This window comes from Charadrius vociferus, unplaced genomic scaffold (assembly GCF_000708025.1).
Source record: "Charadrius vociferus isolate BGI_N301 unplaced genomic scaffold, ASM70802v2 scaffold129, whole genome shotgun sequence".
NCBI classification, from domain to species: Eukaryota; Metazoa; Chordata; class Aves; order Charadriiformes; family Charadriidae; genus Charadrius; species Charadrius vociferus.
The window spans coordinates 2,624,529-2,641,396 of NW_009661374.1; the positions used below are offsets into that span (position 1 = coordinate 2,624,529).

At 37.4% G+C, this 16,868-nt stretch overlaps 1 protein-coding gene across 1 annotated transcript in view; it reads right to left on the reverse strand.

Annotated features, from left to right (window-relative positions):
• The window catches only part of ATG5 (autophagy related 5), an 82,253-nt gene that overhangs the window by 10,695 nt on the left and 54,690 nt on the right, over positions 1-16,868 (reverse strand). Inside the window, exon 6 of the mRNA XM_009893846.1 lies at positions 14,579-14,696. Within this exon, the coding sequence (XP_009892148.1) occupies positions 14,579-14,696 (118 nt within the window). The remainder of the gene's footprint in view (positions 1-14,578; positions 14,697-16,868) is intronic.

Here is a 16,868-nt window from a genome sequence, read left to right on the forward strand (position 1 = left end):
AGTAAACAACTTCACAAGCAAACTATACATGAAAATGGAGATGAGCTATTCAATTAACCCCAAAGTATGGACAGTTTTGTTCCATGTTTGACAAATTCTTCAACCGCTAAGTTGATCAGTAAAAACTTGGCTAATTGAATCCATCGACGTGAAAAACCACAGGCTCAAGTCTGTACTGCATACATCAAGCTGAAGGATTTCTGCTTCAGCCATGGCGGTAATAGTCAGTGGGGTCAGGTCAAAGAGGGTTAAAGTGAGTCAGGATATAGCCAAAGGAATACATCAAACACTGATTTTAAAAGGGCAATTAATCTTAGACAGAAATGCTTCCTGGGGAATGAGATCTCAATCTTAAGAGCACACTACATGATGTAGCAGTAAAAATGTACATATACAAGCTTAGAGAGCTTTCATCCTGTGATCACAAACAGAAGGGGAGTGCTGTTTATCAGAGAAATACAAACCCTTGCTAAAATACTTACATTAGCTTCTTCCGGGCCCTTACTCATTGAAAAATAAATTCTTTAATGAGCAGGCAATAGAGTTTGCACACATGAAATATCTTTTTCCATACATGTACTGTAAGTTCTTTTGAACAACTAGCAGATTAGAGAACTCTACCACAGTAATGAAGGGCTCTTTACACTGCACAGTAACTTAAAAAAAAAAAAGAATACCCCTTCCCAAATAGCAGCTACCTGTTCAGAGTTAAGATTGGAAGTGAATTTTCATCAAAAGCTCATTTTAATTCTTCCATTCCAAAATAACAAGAGAGTTAGCTTCAAAGCTGATAGATTATCATATAATTTTTAGTGTTTGACTTTTAAGGTTTTTCTTTTTATTTAGAGTTCAGAAAGTATTTTTCCACTTTACAGAAGAAAAGTAGATCCATGAAACTTATGACACATACATATAGCATTTGCAAACAGAATTTGCTAAGTTAGTATCATTAATTAGTAATATTACTGGGAATCATTAGCTATATGGACAAAACACTGTAGACACACAGCTCTGAAATGAGTTACAGCTAATTTTGCTGCATTAGTTTGCAATTTTGAAGAGAACTGGCTTTGCAACCACCTGAGGATATTGACCCCCAACATCACAAGTAGCAAAATGGCATCCATTTTTGTATATGGTCCATACATCTAGCTTCTTTGCTTAAATTGCCAGTAACAGTTTGCATTAAGATACTGGATTTCGTGAAGTTTCCCAAAGTGTAGATACCCACTGCATTTTGCCATTTTAAGTGTGGTGACGATACCATCAGGAAAAAGGGCAAGGAGCACAAGAGGTATTCAAATCTTCAATGACTATAGCACCTCTCATGCAGTGGCTTGGCACATGCACAGACTTTGGCTTTGCCATAAGGAAATGTTTTACCTCTATTTTCTTACAAATATTCTGCAAATCACCACATGCACCAAATAAGATAGAAAGTACAATTCATCCACTAAAAGTCAAGTTGTCAAAAATCTCTGACTGAAATGAGGTATTCAAGATTGGGACAACTGCTATTGTACAAGTGCTGCTGAATCCCTAGAGAAGAGAGTAGGATACAGTAAATAGTGTTTATTAATGGATTTTTTTTAGTGTTTATTAATGGTTTATTAATGCTGTATATTATTGGCAAGGCTGCTACTTTTCTCCTAATTATTTTTTGTAGATCCTTTAGTTTTGCAAGTTCTCTTCTTTTTCGCCCTGTAAGATGTTTATTTCTTGGGAAATCAGATTATACCTATATGCATCAAGGCAGAATAGAACAAGACTGCAAGAGAGAAGTAAGGAAGACGGGAATGATTTTATTTGGCATCCCCCCTAAAGATACAGAAGGTATACCTAATTTAAAGGTATACATGTAGCTCATAAAATGGACCAGAACCCACTCTCTGGACCTCAGGGCAAGTAGCAGAGAACAGCTCACGCCTATTCAGCTAAATTATCTCCCCCTCCATATTGCTTATTGAGCATAGTCCCCAGACTGTTAATCATGAACACTGCTCAAATTTGCTGGGAGAGTATTAATTGGTCTGGCCCAAAATTATGCCAGAGAACTGCTAATAGTCATACAGCACAAACAACACATGTTCTAGCCCTCTTTTGTTTACTGGTATAAAAAAAACCCAAACACCGACACCACAATATCCAAATCCGGTTGTGCACTGCAGTGTCCTGGTTGAGAACTTCACAGAGGTTTACTGCTGTCCCCTGAAAGCTTTGGTAGACCCACTAAAGTCTCCAGTTACACTTGCACCAGTTACAGCACTGAAGGCAGCATATAAACACTGAAGGCAGCATATAAACATTAGCAGGATGACGACTCCTACCGAAAAAAAAAGAATTTTGGAGCATTCTTACATTTTCTATGAAACTAACCATAAAAAAAATACCTTGTAAGCCTATCTACTTTGTGTACTTTAGCTGTTGCTAATATACTTGTTTCTGTGAGCAAGGATCTATGAGAAACTAGAAGAAAGGTTTGTTTTGTTTTTTTTCGGTGAAGTTTTTGATGGCTCAGTCATACTGAGTGACCTCTGTGTTCTCCTTGGGGTGACACAGACTGATTTAGATCAGGATTCAAAAAAAATCCAATTCTTAAGTCTGCTACTGACCTCAGTGTGACCAGGTGCAAACCACATCACCCCTCTGTGCCTCTAATTTCTCTTTCCTTTTTGTCTCTCTTCTCTCATCTTTTGTCTAAGTGATAAATTCTGTGGGAACACACTGCAATGTCCGTACAGTGCATAAAGAACCTGAGGTCTCCTCCTAAAACACAAAAAAATATTCCTTTTAAAACTGAAATTTCACAATCAAAGTATTTTGTCAAGATACTTTGGTTCTAACAGTTTTCTTAAAACTCATGTGCATGGTGGATTACTGACAGAAGACTTGCCCAATTTCTAGGAATTTTCCACAATCTTTTCTTGACTTCCTAGATTGTCAGATCTGCAGCATTCCATCAGGGATTTGAGGGTAGGACACTGATGCTCCAAATAAGTGCAGCTCTACTGCAGCCCATCAAGCAGACTGCTCTAGGCTGAAAAAAACCCCACCTCTCTTCTGCAGAGAATTTTAGAAGTGCTGGCTTGTGATTTCCAAACAGAATAAGCTAAATTTTTAAAAATCTATTTTGCTCTGTGGAGGATTTTACTTTCTCCATTTCATACTATTACTGTTAATAATAGACTTAAACTTAGTTGTGCCTGAATAAAGTCATTGGCCTTCTGACAAATTTAAAGAGAACAGTCTGGAGCCTGATACTAATAAAACTTATTGGGTGGCCGACAGAATAAATTTAGCTGAAGCTGAATGAATTTCCAAAGGCTTGTCCGACAAACAGGATTATTTCCCTATTTGCTGTACCTCTTCCTACATTCTACCCTTTTGAATGTGCATGCCCAGAAACCACTTCTAAATCACAAAGGAAAAAAGCACATCACTCTTGTGATATTAGGAAAGTTGCTGGATGGGAAAGCAAATACTAGACTAGAATAGAATATTGTAGTTGGAGGGGACCTACAATGGTCACCTAGTGCAACTGCCTCACCAACTCAAGGCTGACCAAAGTTAAAGCATGTTTTTAAGGACATTGTCCAAATACCTCAAACACTGACAGCCTTGAGGCATCGATTACCTCTCTAGGAAGCCTGTTCTAGTTTTGACCACCTTCTTGGTGAAGAAATGCTTCCTAATGTCCAAGTCTAAACCTCCCCTGGTGCAGCTTTGAGCCATTCCCACATGTCCTATCACCGCATACCAGGGAATGGAGACCAGCACCTCCCTCTCCACCTCCCCTCCTCAGGAAGCTGTAGAGAGCCATGAGGTCACCCTTCAGCCTTCTTTTCTCCAAACTAGACAAGCCTGAAGTCCTCAGCTGCTCCTCACAGGACATCCCTTCCAGCCCTGTCACCAGCTTTGTTACCCTCCTCTGGATGCATTTGAGTACCTTCACATACTACTTAAATTGTGGGACCAAGAACCGCACACAGAACTCAAGGTGAGGCCACACCGACGCCGAATACAGCGGGGTACTCACCTCTTTTGACTGGCTGGTGACGTTGTCTTTGATGCACCCCAGACGCAGTTTGCCCTCATGGCTGCCAGGGCACACTGCTGACTCCTGTTGAGCCTGCTGTTGACCAGGACTCCAAGATCCCTTTCTGCAGGGCTGCTTTCCAGCCACTCCTCTCCCAATGTATACTTGTGCCCAGCATTACTCTGTCCTGGGTGCAAAGTTCGGCATTTGGACTTGTTAAATTTCATCCCATTTGCCACTACAAAAGGGGCAGAGGGCTCACAAGCTACCAAATAGATAATCCTGGTATAGTCGATTGAGGTAAATAAAGTTGGAGCAATCCTTAAAACCAAGTTATGCTTGCCATTTCCTGAAAACCTCTATACAGAAAGATGACAACCAGCTACAGATGTCCACCATGTTTTTTCTTTTCTTTAAGAGCAAGCAAGCCCTCTCTGAATATGCAAAGAGCTTGTTTAGAAATGAAGATGGCTAACAAGAAGCCATATAAACAGCACAGCTGCCACTCTATTAACTCTCAAGTTATTTGCACCTTTCTGGGTAGTCATGACAAATTAATTCTGTAGTCATGACTATTCATTCCATAATCTCAAGACAACCTCTGGACTTCCACCTCTTTTGATCAAAAAGAACTACTAAATCAAAAGGCATGCAATTTTAACACAGAGAAAAAAAAACAACCAACCTTTCCACTTCAACTTAAAAAAAAAAAGCAATTGTGGTAGGTAGGTGTGTGTGGGTGTGAAAAAAAATAAAATCAAAAAGTCGGAAGTCAGATGAAAGACAGATGCAGAATGATAATCCAAGCAGATGGCCTGGTTAGAAAAAGATAACAGGCACAAATAATGACTCACACCAGAAAGGAGATGTACATGATGACCTCCTCTAACATGGAGAGCACCATTGAGTCAAAGACACAAGGAGGGTGGAATTGCTTAAGTAGTGGTCTGAAGTTCAGTTCTGACCTGCAAGATGACTCTCACAGTAGAGGAGACTGGACTAGAATTCATATCACTGGTGAGCTTTGAATCATCTTTTAGTGTGCCTGCACTCTCCAAGACCTCTAACCCTTCACAATACGGTCGTATCCACGGCGGATGAAAGCATGGCTAATAAACTGCCTAAAACTGACCAGGGCTAGTTATATTTCTAAATTTAGGTGATCTGGAAAAGTATTTCAACACTGTACCTACACAGCACTGAAAAGCAGAGACCAGCCTACAGAGAGCACAAGCACTCAGACTGACTAGCTAGACAACCAAGGAGCAAAACCACCGGAGCAGCAAGGACTGGGATGGCGCTGTGCTGCTCCTCTCCTTGCTGTGCAGCTCCCATGGCAAACCCCAGGTCCAGTTAATTCTGACCTCAGACAGAGCAAGCCCAGTTACATTTCACATCAATCCAAAGACATTCACACTGCATAGATTTACCCCCTTCTATTGAGCTATTTGTCACTTGCATAAAAATTAGAAGCCTACACAGCAAATCTAATCCGAGTTCAGTTTTCTGTTTGACTAATTTACTGGAAGTCAATGCTTAGAAAACTGGGGGAGAACAAAAACAATTAATATGTAGTCTCTCATACAATATACATTAGAAAAAGCTGAGAGTTAATTGAAAACAGTTGATCCCTAATTTTACAAAATCATTCAGTACAGCAAGTCTTAAGAGAAAAATCCTGGAAGTCTTTTTGATCCTTGTTTTATTTCTGAAAGAACTAATGACACTGCTGTAGAAAGAGGTCAGTTCACACAGCTTTTCTGAATGAACAACAATGCTGTGAAAACTGGGATTGATTGATAGCCTACTGTTTGCGTCATTATGTCCAAATGTTTACCATTTGAGTCTTCAAGGAAGCATGAGACAAAAATCAAAACAAGTTTTATGAAGACTTCAACAACACTGGCAAATTAAAATTGTATCCAGAATTGTTTAGACATGATAGCAGTGGAAGAAAACTGCTTCCTCTTGCATTATACAATTTTTATCTTTGCATTATGCATAATGTCTTAAATTTCTGGTGTGGAAGAGGAAAGAATTCTTTCCCTCCCCCAGAACAACTCTGTTTTCTATCATTTTAACCCTTTGCCTCTTCAAAGCATTCTGTTGAACTTAACACTGTTTCCTCTTGCAGTTGTTGCTCTGTAGTTATGTAAGTTCATAGCGTGTTCATGCCCTTCTAATAAGATGAGTCACCATTTCTAGATGAACTGTTTACAATATTAGGATGTTCTTTTACTGGAACCTCAAATGTCTACTAAACATTTTTATTTTTTTTTTAATTGCCGTGCATTATTCACATGTTTTCAAATTTGATAAATGCTGAAGTTCAGAATTTGTATCACTACTTCTGGAAACAAAGGCCCCTTAGCTGGCAACAGGAACACCTATAATCAAGATGCATAAAACTGTGGGGAAATGCAACGTGACCCCTCTAGCAGCAACAGATGGGTAACACTTGATTTTATTTATCTGTGATAAACGACATTGTTGCTGTAAGCAGGTAGCCTAATCTACCTAATCTCAGTAAGACAGAGGTTATTGGACAGCAGGGAAAAATAGCCATGGTGCTATCTCCTTCAGGCACAAATAATTAATTTTGGTTTTCAGCAATTTTGGGAAGAAAACCCACAAGTAATGTGTTCTACCTTAACAGCTATCTAACCTTATGCTATCTTTGCAGGCAACAACATGGTCTTAACATCTCTTCCCTACCTCCACAGAAACTATAACTATGCAGTCTAAGAGACCACAGGCAATATCAAGCTTCATCTTAGCCTGTTCTTCCATAATACACTAAATCTTCTCACAAATAGTAATAACTCTTAAGTTATTTAAAAGACCAGCTTATTTTCTGGGACTGGAACTACTGCTGACAATTCCACTTTACCACACAAGAACTGTCCAATTAAAGGATCAACTTTTGTCTGTGCAAGTGGCATCCACAAGCACAGGAAAAAAGATCAGACGATGAGTTTATAAGCTGTAGCATGAATAATCAGAATAATTTGATTCTAACCCTGGAGTCCTCATGAATGGGTGTTTCACATTAAAATAAAAGACGACATCTGTCACGAGCTTAGATTCAAAACTACATGATGCACAGTGTATGAGAAGTAAAACTAGGACTTTGGACTGTTGACTGGAAAGGATCTTTGTACAATTTCAGGAGTGTAAAATGGTGAACAAAAAGGGGGACATTGGACGATTTTATTCTGTTCTTCCCTGAGTAACCAGGACATTAGTTTTCTTGAAGGACATCTGAAAACCAAGAGGTCCAAACTGCGAAATGGAAGAATGCTGATGGACAGACATGGTCCCTAGGTATCTAAATATTTTAGACTTTCACATCCAATGGTACAAAAAAAGTTGGAAAACTTAAGGAAACTGAAGTAAAAGTATAGATAATGGAACACCACAGGACAAAAGGATGGAAAGCAAGAAGAACAAACTAAAGCAGAAAGTGATAATGACTGACTACTTCCCTGAAGATCTACATCTATTTCTATTAGGAAATTAACTAAGGTTTGAAAACCTACAAAAATAGTTATACAAGTTATGGTGAGCTTAGCTAAAGTAACCTATTTTAAAGTACCTATTTTAAAGGACTAAAGAGTAAAGAGCCTATTTTAAAGGACGCAAAAGCAGGTATTAAAAGAGTAACAAAGGATAGCAAGAGTTATGTACAACTTGAATACAGGTATTGAAGGAATATGATGGAGGAAAAAGGAAACAGCTGTAGAGCCACTGACATGAAAGAAAATAAGATGGGTCAACACAATTTGAAAAAAAAGAACTAAAAAATAAGTGCCACTCTTCCACGATGCTGGGATCAAGATCAGAAATAATTAAACGTTGCCCAAAACCTAAATGACCAGCTTGCTTCAGTTTTAAGTATGAACAACTAGGGAGAAACAAACGTAAAAACAAAACCAAGCACACACACGCCCCATCCCCCCAACAGGAGATGATCACAACTGAGAACTAAATGGTTTAATACACTTAAATTGCAGAACTTGCAAAGTTTTACTTTAAAAGACTGAAAACTGAAATCAAATTGTGCATCTTCTAGTAAGGACTCCCAGTAACGCTAGGAGGTCAGGAATAGGAATCTAAGTATTATCTATACAACCACAGAACTCCCAAGTTCTATTTCAATTGTATTCAGCCTTTAGATGACTTTAAGTAAACAATAATTATGGAAATATAGTAAATAAAAAAATGTACTAATACACAGCATAGGTTTGCCCACAGTAAAATTTCAGATTGAGGTACCTTTCTTTCATTTATGAACTGCTGTGTAAGTGATAAATTACAATTTATTATTGCAAGCACTAAAAGACAAATAATAACATGCCTTAAAGAGAGGTAACAGTAGGCTCCAATACAGAGGAAGTGATTACTGGATTAGTTTGTGTTTAAGAATATTAATTTTAATGTTTATCAAACATGACAAGGATGACTTCACTGCTTCTCAAGCTTCATGTCAACACAGGAGGATCAGAACAAAGAAAAAAAAATTGAAACAAATTAAATGCATCAATATATTAAATGCAAGGTGATGCACTTTCTGTGATGATTTGGTCTTATTATTTCTGTTGCCACATAATCAAAACTGTTGCCTGTGAAGCAGCTTAATAGGCACCAAGGAAAAAGAAAAAATTACTCAGCTAATGAGTAAATACCTGACTTTACATATTTGCTGTTTAAATACTCATTTAGGCAGCAAATTAGAGAGGGTTATATTAGATCAGTTCTAACCTAGTCTTTCAGAAGAAAGTACAGTACTGCAGTAGGAGTACTGTAAAGTGAAAAAAGAGCATCTTCTCTGCAGGTTCTCTCAATGTTATATTATTCTTAAAGATATTTGCTGCTAATAAAGGTAGCCATTCTCCTTGTTCTAGAGGAACAAGGTATCCTTTACAGTCAAGATAAAACTGATGGTGATTACATTAATTAAGAACTACACTGGCTTCTTAGTGCTTGTTCTAATTTGAAGTACTGCTTTTCCTCATGCTTTTTGGTCATTACTAGGAATGTATAAATTGCTTGATACGTGTCTTGACAAATAGGTTCCAAACTGCTCTACTCTCTGCGACAACTCCACTGCAGTGATTAAAGATAAGACTAAAAAAAAAAAAAAACAAGGATAAAAAAGCTAACACACCTTGCAGTTTGAAGAGTGAAAGAATAAACTGTAAGTAGAAGGCACCCTTTCCTTTGGTCTAACAATGCCCATAACTAAAAGCCTTTAACTTCTATCCATCAGTTTTCCTATGATGAACAGTTTAAGGAGGTGAAACTATTTAGCAATCCAGGAAGGTGAGCGCTGTACAGTGTTCATTAAGCAGGATAATATATACGTAATTGAATAAAGGACCAGTTTGAGGAGAGACAGGGAAGTATGGGTTATTTTTTAGAACACTTCAACAAACAATAAAAGCCTTGAATAAATAGTTTCATAAGCTAATTTAAATAAAACACAGTATCTAAACAGTTGCCCACAGTCTGTAACAGTCCAAAGTAACACTGACACAATATTTTACAAAGACCATTTTCACTATCAGTGTTTTACTGTCACTATTCAACCTGTTCTACTTCTGACAATGTTCTTTACATCGTGTTTTCAACAGTTGGTAATCAATGTATATATTCAATCCACATATATATAAATATTCTTTTTCATTGAAATATTTTTTCTCAGCACAGTTGAAAGAGAGACTTAATTATATCCATGTTTCCTAAAGCAAAGGCATATAGACACTGTGGGTGGTTCTTGAAACCCTTCCCTCCCTCTTCTTGTGGTGGTCCCTAAGTATCTGGCAGCAGGAACAGCTCACATATATGGCTACAAATGCTGAGTCTGAAAATCATATATTCTCTGCGTTCCCACGGCACAAAGCTCAGTTACGGATGTCACCACAGACAAGTAATCACCACAATTACCATGAAACTTCCAGTTGAATGAAAAGTCATTGGAAAAGAGAAAACCATAGAGGAAAAAGGGAAAAAAAAAAAGTTCAACAGATGAAGAAAAACAGAAAGAAAGAGAAGCTCATATTGATTGTGTTGCACTGACAAAAAGATGCAGCTAATGTCACCAATGCTTTAATTCACTAAAGAAGGGGGCTAGTCTTGGAAAAATATCTAAATTACTTTCTGAAAACAAGAGTGAAAAAGTTTGAAAACAACTTGCTTCACCAATATCTACTAAGTCTTTAAGCATATCTTTGATGAGATACTACCTTTTTTTCCTTGGTTCAGAAAAATTAAATAGATCTAAACTTTGATAACACTGAATAAAGTCTGAAAATCCAGATGTGGAGAAGAGTTTGCCATCATTTTCTAATATACCTTTGATAATGCATTCTATTTTGTTACAACATTATTTTAATGCCTTGACCAAAATAAACATAAATTGTAGATTAAGACAAAACATATGTTTACAAGAACAAAAATTAGAAGATACCAAAAATGGTCTAAAGAGGGGACAGTTTTTAGTATCATGAAATACAGTCTTGACCACAAGCTATTCTTCCTTCAGAAACTGTTTCACCAAGATTTTCCTGTGGAAAGAGACCATATTATCATCCCTTTATAGATCGCATACTGAAGTCAAAGAGCTATTATCACCGGAAGTATCCATTTTTTGGAGGGTGGGAGAGAAGAAGAGTAATGAGAGGCCTAGAACTTGACTTCAGAGAGTGCCTGGTGTTTGCACACTCAAGGCCCCAGAGCTCTCCCTGATTCCAAGTATAAGCAAGCAAGATGTTCAGCAGAACACTCACGTCGATCACTGGATTTTTCTGGTGCTGCTCTCTATAAAATGGGTGGTTTTGTAACATTCAGCTTGCCTAGTATCACATATGAATGAATTCCCTAGGGAAGAAAGAACTGAATTCAATTCCCAAAGGCAGTATTCAGTATTCAGCTGCCTAAATTATACTACTTCCTGAAGTACATTCATTCCCCATCCATCATTTCAACAATCAGAACAATGATCTTTCACTACACAGCCCCGACACTAAAACATGCCCAGCCTGTGCAGGAAGACAAAAGTCTCACAGAAAACAAAGGGAGATGAGAGGTGGAGAGAGATTATAATCTGTATAATGATCAGTGTGCACGTGTATGGAAATTAAGATTGTACAGGCAGTCTACAACTCTGAGACCTCCTAATTTCAAGTATTCAACTTCAAACGGATATAACTACTTCAGAAGAAAAACATTTATGCATAGTTTCCCGGGTTTCCAAAAATGCTTGCAAATTAAATTCTTATATGCCCATAAAATGGGACAGAAACACTCAGCTCTATAATCTCCTCTGCATTTTGAACTGATGGAGCATCTATTGACAGGTAGCTTGCTAAACTCTCAGTGAACCAGGATCAGAGAGAAAATGGGGTGACTGAGTGGGTTTCATGGAGACTTCAGCAGCACAGATGTGCCAAGGTTCTGTAGTCTCAGGAGTCTAGTCCACTTGCTGGAAAAGGGAGAAGTACATCCTCGTTATGGCTATTAACATTTCTATAGGCAAAACTCAAAAGTGGCACTATGCCACTGGTCTACGGCATAGTCTGGTGAGTTAGTGGGGTTTTTAACAGTTCAAAGCTGTATTAGAGCATGAACAATTAATATAGCACACATTAAGTTTGAATAGTGAATGAGATGAGTTGATTAAGCCAAGCAAGAGAATAATCAAAGTTCACTTATTGGCTAAGTTGAATCATCAGTGAACAGAGAACGATGAACTGAAGCAGTCAAGCCTAAACCAGTGCTGCCCTTCACACCTAAGTGCACTGACCTTACCTCTGCATAGTCCTCAGCAGTACGAATCACTGCTGTCATGGGCATCCATCTTTTCAGGTCATTCTCCGTAAGTCTGATCCTTTCTCTATCATCCCTCTATTTTGTCCTAGTTCTGCTTCTTCCTGATAGATCTCCTAGGTCTTTTTTTCTTTCCATGTTGCCATGCTTAATTTTCTACTTTGTATTCCTGTCTGGGGTGCAGTCTACTTGTACAGCAAATCCTGAACAAGTCTTCCCCAGTCCCTTATCTGACTATCTTCACATCCACCTGACCACCTATCCACCTGCATCATCTTGTTCTGCCAGTGCAAACTGCCCTTTTCAACTTTGGATTCGATTTGTTTCTCCAAACAGGTCTCCAGACCATCGGAATGACTTCACCAGCAGCACTTCCACTCCCATTCTTTCATGGATGCCTTGCACAATCTCAGTGCTTGATCCATCTGCAATATGCTTCTTTTTCTCCCTCACTCATTTATCATCTCCTATCCCACTTACTCTGTCCAGGTGTTCACAGTTGTTACGTCAGTTTTTGGCTCTTGCCCCAATCTCTTTCATCCTGCCACATTGTTTATAGTTGCTCCCCCCATCACATTTAATGACTCCCAGATCTGTCATTTTCTTCCAAATTACTCGGTCAGTCTGCCTCCCCCTCCACTGGCTCTACTTATCCATCTACCCCCATATCTCCTCAAGAGTTCGCATTATTTTCTGCATTTAGTTCAGACAGCTTTCCTTCTGTTACCTACCAGAAGAGAAGAACACTCAGAATATAAGAGAAACTGAACCACGCAATAATAAAAAGCTGCGTTACAAGATAATTTCTTCTGAATCTTACATAGCTCACACCCATGTGAAGGATCAAATTTATTAAACTCTAAGTCTGCAAGTTGTTCAGTACAATCATAAGGATCAAAACTAGGCCAAATTTAATCAAGGTTATACAGGAACAGACAAGTATAGTCCAATACAAGGAAAATCTTCTGCCAAATTTCAAATTGCTCCTTCTAAACGTGAGGATATTACCTATTTTAGTTTCTTTTCTTCCAAATAATCACCATTTTTTTGCGCCCATTAAGTAAACAGGATAGGGTATTTTGTAGCCTTTAACAAAAATTAACAAGCAATTAGCATAGCACATTTCCATTCTGCTATTAGGGTTGGTGCATTTGTCAACATCTGAAAAGAAGGCCTACTAATGGGAAGCATCAAGTCACTGGCACTCAGATAAAATTACATTACATTCACATTTTTAATAAAGGCAGTAACATGCACATTCTCCATCTGCAGCTTTAGCAAATCCACATAAAAACTATCAACCATTATACTCTGGAATAACTTTTACATAAATGCTTGAGTCTTTCATTTAATTTGTGCTCTGGACTGCCTTCCAAGTCAAAAATGCATCATCCTTCTTACTCTTTTTTTAAAATTCACTTTGTGCCTGTTCACTAGTGTCTGTAGGATCCTCATACTTAAGTACTTAAAGATGGTTAAACTTGCTTGTGCTAACATTCAAGTATCTATTTGTATCTTGTTTTATCCTTTGGACAGTTAGTTGAAAGGATTACCTAAAATTATGCTCTAAAATTTATAGTAGCTTTAGGAAAAATGGATGGATGGCTACCAACGTTCCATATTTCTCTTATCTTTTGTTGTTTTTGGAAATTGTTTCCATGTGTTAACAAATATTAAACAGGGGTAAAAAAACCTCCACTTTAAGATTCCAGTGAATTTCTAAGATCACCGTACTTAAAAAAATCCATGACAACTGTTTGATCTTGAATTACACAACTTCTGTGTACAACATCTTATACATTTTTACACTGATTTCAAATTTTGTGCTTTACTGTCAAAAGGTGCTGATACTACACCAGTAAATTCTGTGCCAACATTTTCTCTAGAATATCAGACATTTCTCAAAACAAGTTGCTATTTATTAACTGAAAAAAAAAGTTACAGGTACTGGTAAGACAACAGCAAGAACAAGATGAAAAACATTTCACATTAAATAAGTTTGATCTTAATTTGTAGAGTACATAACTTCTACATTTATCCCACCTAAGAAGTATATCAGAGTTCCAATAGTTGTAATCTTTGAGGCTAAAATAACATCCAGAAATGCTTATTTTTCTGAATAAATTCTGATCAACAAATGCTATTGTATGAAATTATACAGTGCTACATGAACTAGTGGGTATCTTGTCACAAAATATTACTTGGTAACTATACATAAAGTATTATATACCTATAACAATCTCTTTTCTGGTACGTTTTTAAGGGTTGGGCTTCCACAGGGGAAAAAAGTATTCTGAAAACATCTTCAATTTCTATCCGTTTTGGAGTTTTATATATTAAAAGTTTATGCAATATAAAATTAACTTAAAATAAAAATTCTATTGATGTTGCTTTAAGAATATTTTTTTTTAAAATGCAGAAAATAACATGTGAATGTTTTTAGTAAGAACAGTGTGATTGCAAAGGAGTACATGAATTTTGAAATAAAACTTCCAGAGATTAATTTTTCAGAAGTGCCTAAGGACTCAATCTGATCCTCTCCAAACACTCCAGGTGATGTATAATGGGCATATTATAGGGCCAGGAAGGACTGAAATCTGAAACTCTGGTACTGAGATATAGTTCTACCTTCAAAATCCCCATATTAAAAAAAAAAACAACAAAAAAACGAACAGAAAAAAAGGTCTCACTGGACAAAAATTATTTCTACAGTACCTTCAGGGGCGATAGCACTAGGACACACATCTTTTAGTAGATCTCCCAAAGTATGCAACTGTCCTCCTGAAGCAATTGGTCGAAATAGCTTCTGTATAAAAGGTCTCTCTGTTGTTGCCTGTTTTAATAGCAAAATTAGCAAAAACAATGTAAGGACCATGCAAACATGTAGTATTACTATTTAAGACAGGCAGAAGATAGGACAGAACAAGAGGTTACAGCAGAAGCAAAGTCTGGCACTTCCATTTCCCCCCCTCCCCCCTTGCATCCCATTCATATCATGAAATGCAGGGGAGTTTTTGTTTGTTAAGAATTGAAAGTAAGTTGACACTCCAGAAAACTATGAAGATAATTTATAAACAGTACCATAGATACAAGTAAATCCTATTTTTTAATTAAAAAAAAAACACCCAAACCCTCTGTTACGGGAATTGGATCTGCTTGAACAAAACATTTCAATATATTATAAATTTTCATAAAACAAGCAGAAAGCACAAACTTAGGAGCCCAACATAGGCCTATATGTTTTGCCAAGTGAAAGCAAAATAGTAAAAAATATCCAATACCTTCTGCAATAGTTTATCTTCCTCATTTTAGAAACACATTAAGCACTTTCAGTAGCGAACAAGTACCCTTATAGGTCAAGCCAGGTCAATTTTTTTTTCCAGTAGATTTTACATTTAAAAATTCAAACTATTTCAGCTTCAAGAAACAGAGTAGAATTAAAAAAAAAAAAGAAAAAGAAAAAAAGGAAAAAAGTGTTGTGCTTTGACAGACAACCTAGAGTCTTCTGCCTACTTAAGGAATTAATAATATGTAAAGAACATATATGCCCCATTTCTGCTACAAATATGCACATGAATTCAGAATGATTTCAACTATGGGACCTGTTAGATCTTGCACATCAGCACAATTTCTTTTGGAGACCAAAAAAGCAAATCACCTGGCAGTAACTACTGCCAGTCACTGTCCACAACACAGGCAATAAAACTCCCAACACTGCAACAGAAGCAAAGTAGCTTATGCGATCCACAGATGCACTTAAGAACTGTGGTTGTGTTAAGGTAATCCCCTTCTTTGAGTATCTGTACAAGCAACCCCATGCTCAGCAAGCATCTGATATTGAAAGCACAGGAAAAGCTTTTTTTTTTTCCCCCCTGACAAGCCGACCTCTCCTCCCAAACTGGGCACCTGAGCCACAAAAGAGTAAAAACCTCATATTTAACCAGCCCCAAAATTTTAATTAAGCTCTGAATTGCTGCTGACAAATTTCTGAGAGGAGCTAACTCCAGAAAGCAGCTGATGTTGCCTACATTCCGGGTGACTGGGCTTCAGCAAATTACACTCTTGTCACATAGTATCTTAATTGGAAAAAGCAATACAAGCTACTGCCCCTTCCAAATTTAGTCTCCTACCACTCAGAATGTGGTTCCTGTCCTACTATGGTAATTAAAAAATAGGAACAGAACAACACAACTCAACATCAAGAATTATTTTATCTCCTGGTGGAGAATTTTGGAAAAAAAACCCAACCAAATATTGTAAAAAACCTGAAAGTTAAAAATTAATTGTGAAACAAAGTTACAATATGATCTTTGTTACCTACCTACATGAAAAGCCACAAGCATTTAAGCATGACAACTTAATTGTCATTCACCTCTCTGAAACAGCAGGGCAAGGAGCCTTTTCCTAAGAGCGGTACACTACCTCAAAGTAATTCCAGGGCGGTACAGCGCAGAACTGTGGACACACAGCTACTCCTTACTTCTTGCCAACTGTCTCCAAAAATAGAAAAATAGTCTTCCAGTTTTTCTTATGAAGACTGATCAGAAGGAGCTGACTAACTGCTGTAGTCAATTCTCTGTGTCCTCAGGGTAGCAGAATGTGGATACAAACAGTGCTAATAAAACGTCTGAACATTTGAAAAATGATGGGAGGCACACAGCCAGCAGGATCTACCTCAGACAGATCTACACTTGAGAAGTGAACTCTGGCACATTATATTGAAGAAGTGTACATGCAAAACAAAAAAACCCCAAAACCCACAGACAAAAACCCTGAAACATTGTTACAGTCAAAACAATTTTCTATCATTTTGAATTTATTTTTTAAAAAGGAACTCAATTATTCACAGAAGTCTAATCACAGCTCCCAAGTGCTTACCATCTGGAATAGCAGAAGTGGAAACAAACACCAGAATAAGGATGCAGGCAAAGGTGGTTATCATCAATAGACATTTCATATAAGAATTTCCCAAGTGCATTTTGCAGTTTCTCCTTATTTAATAATA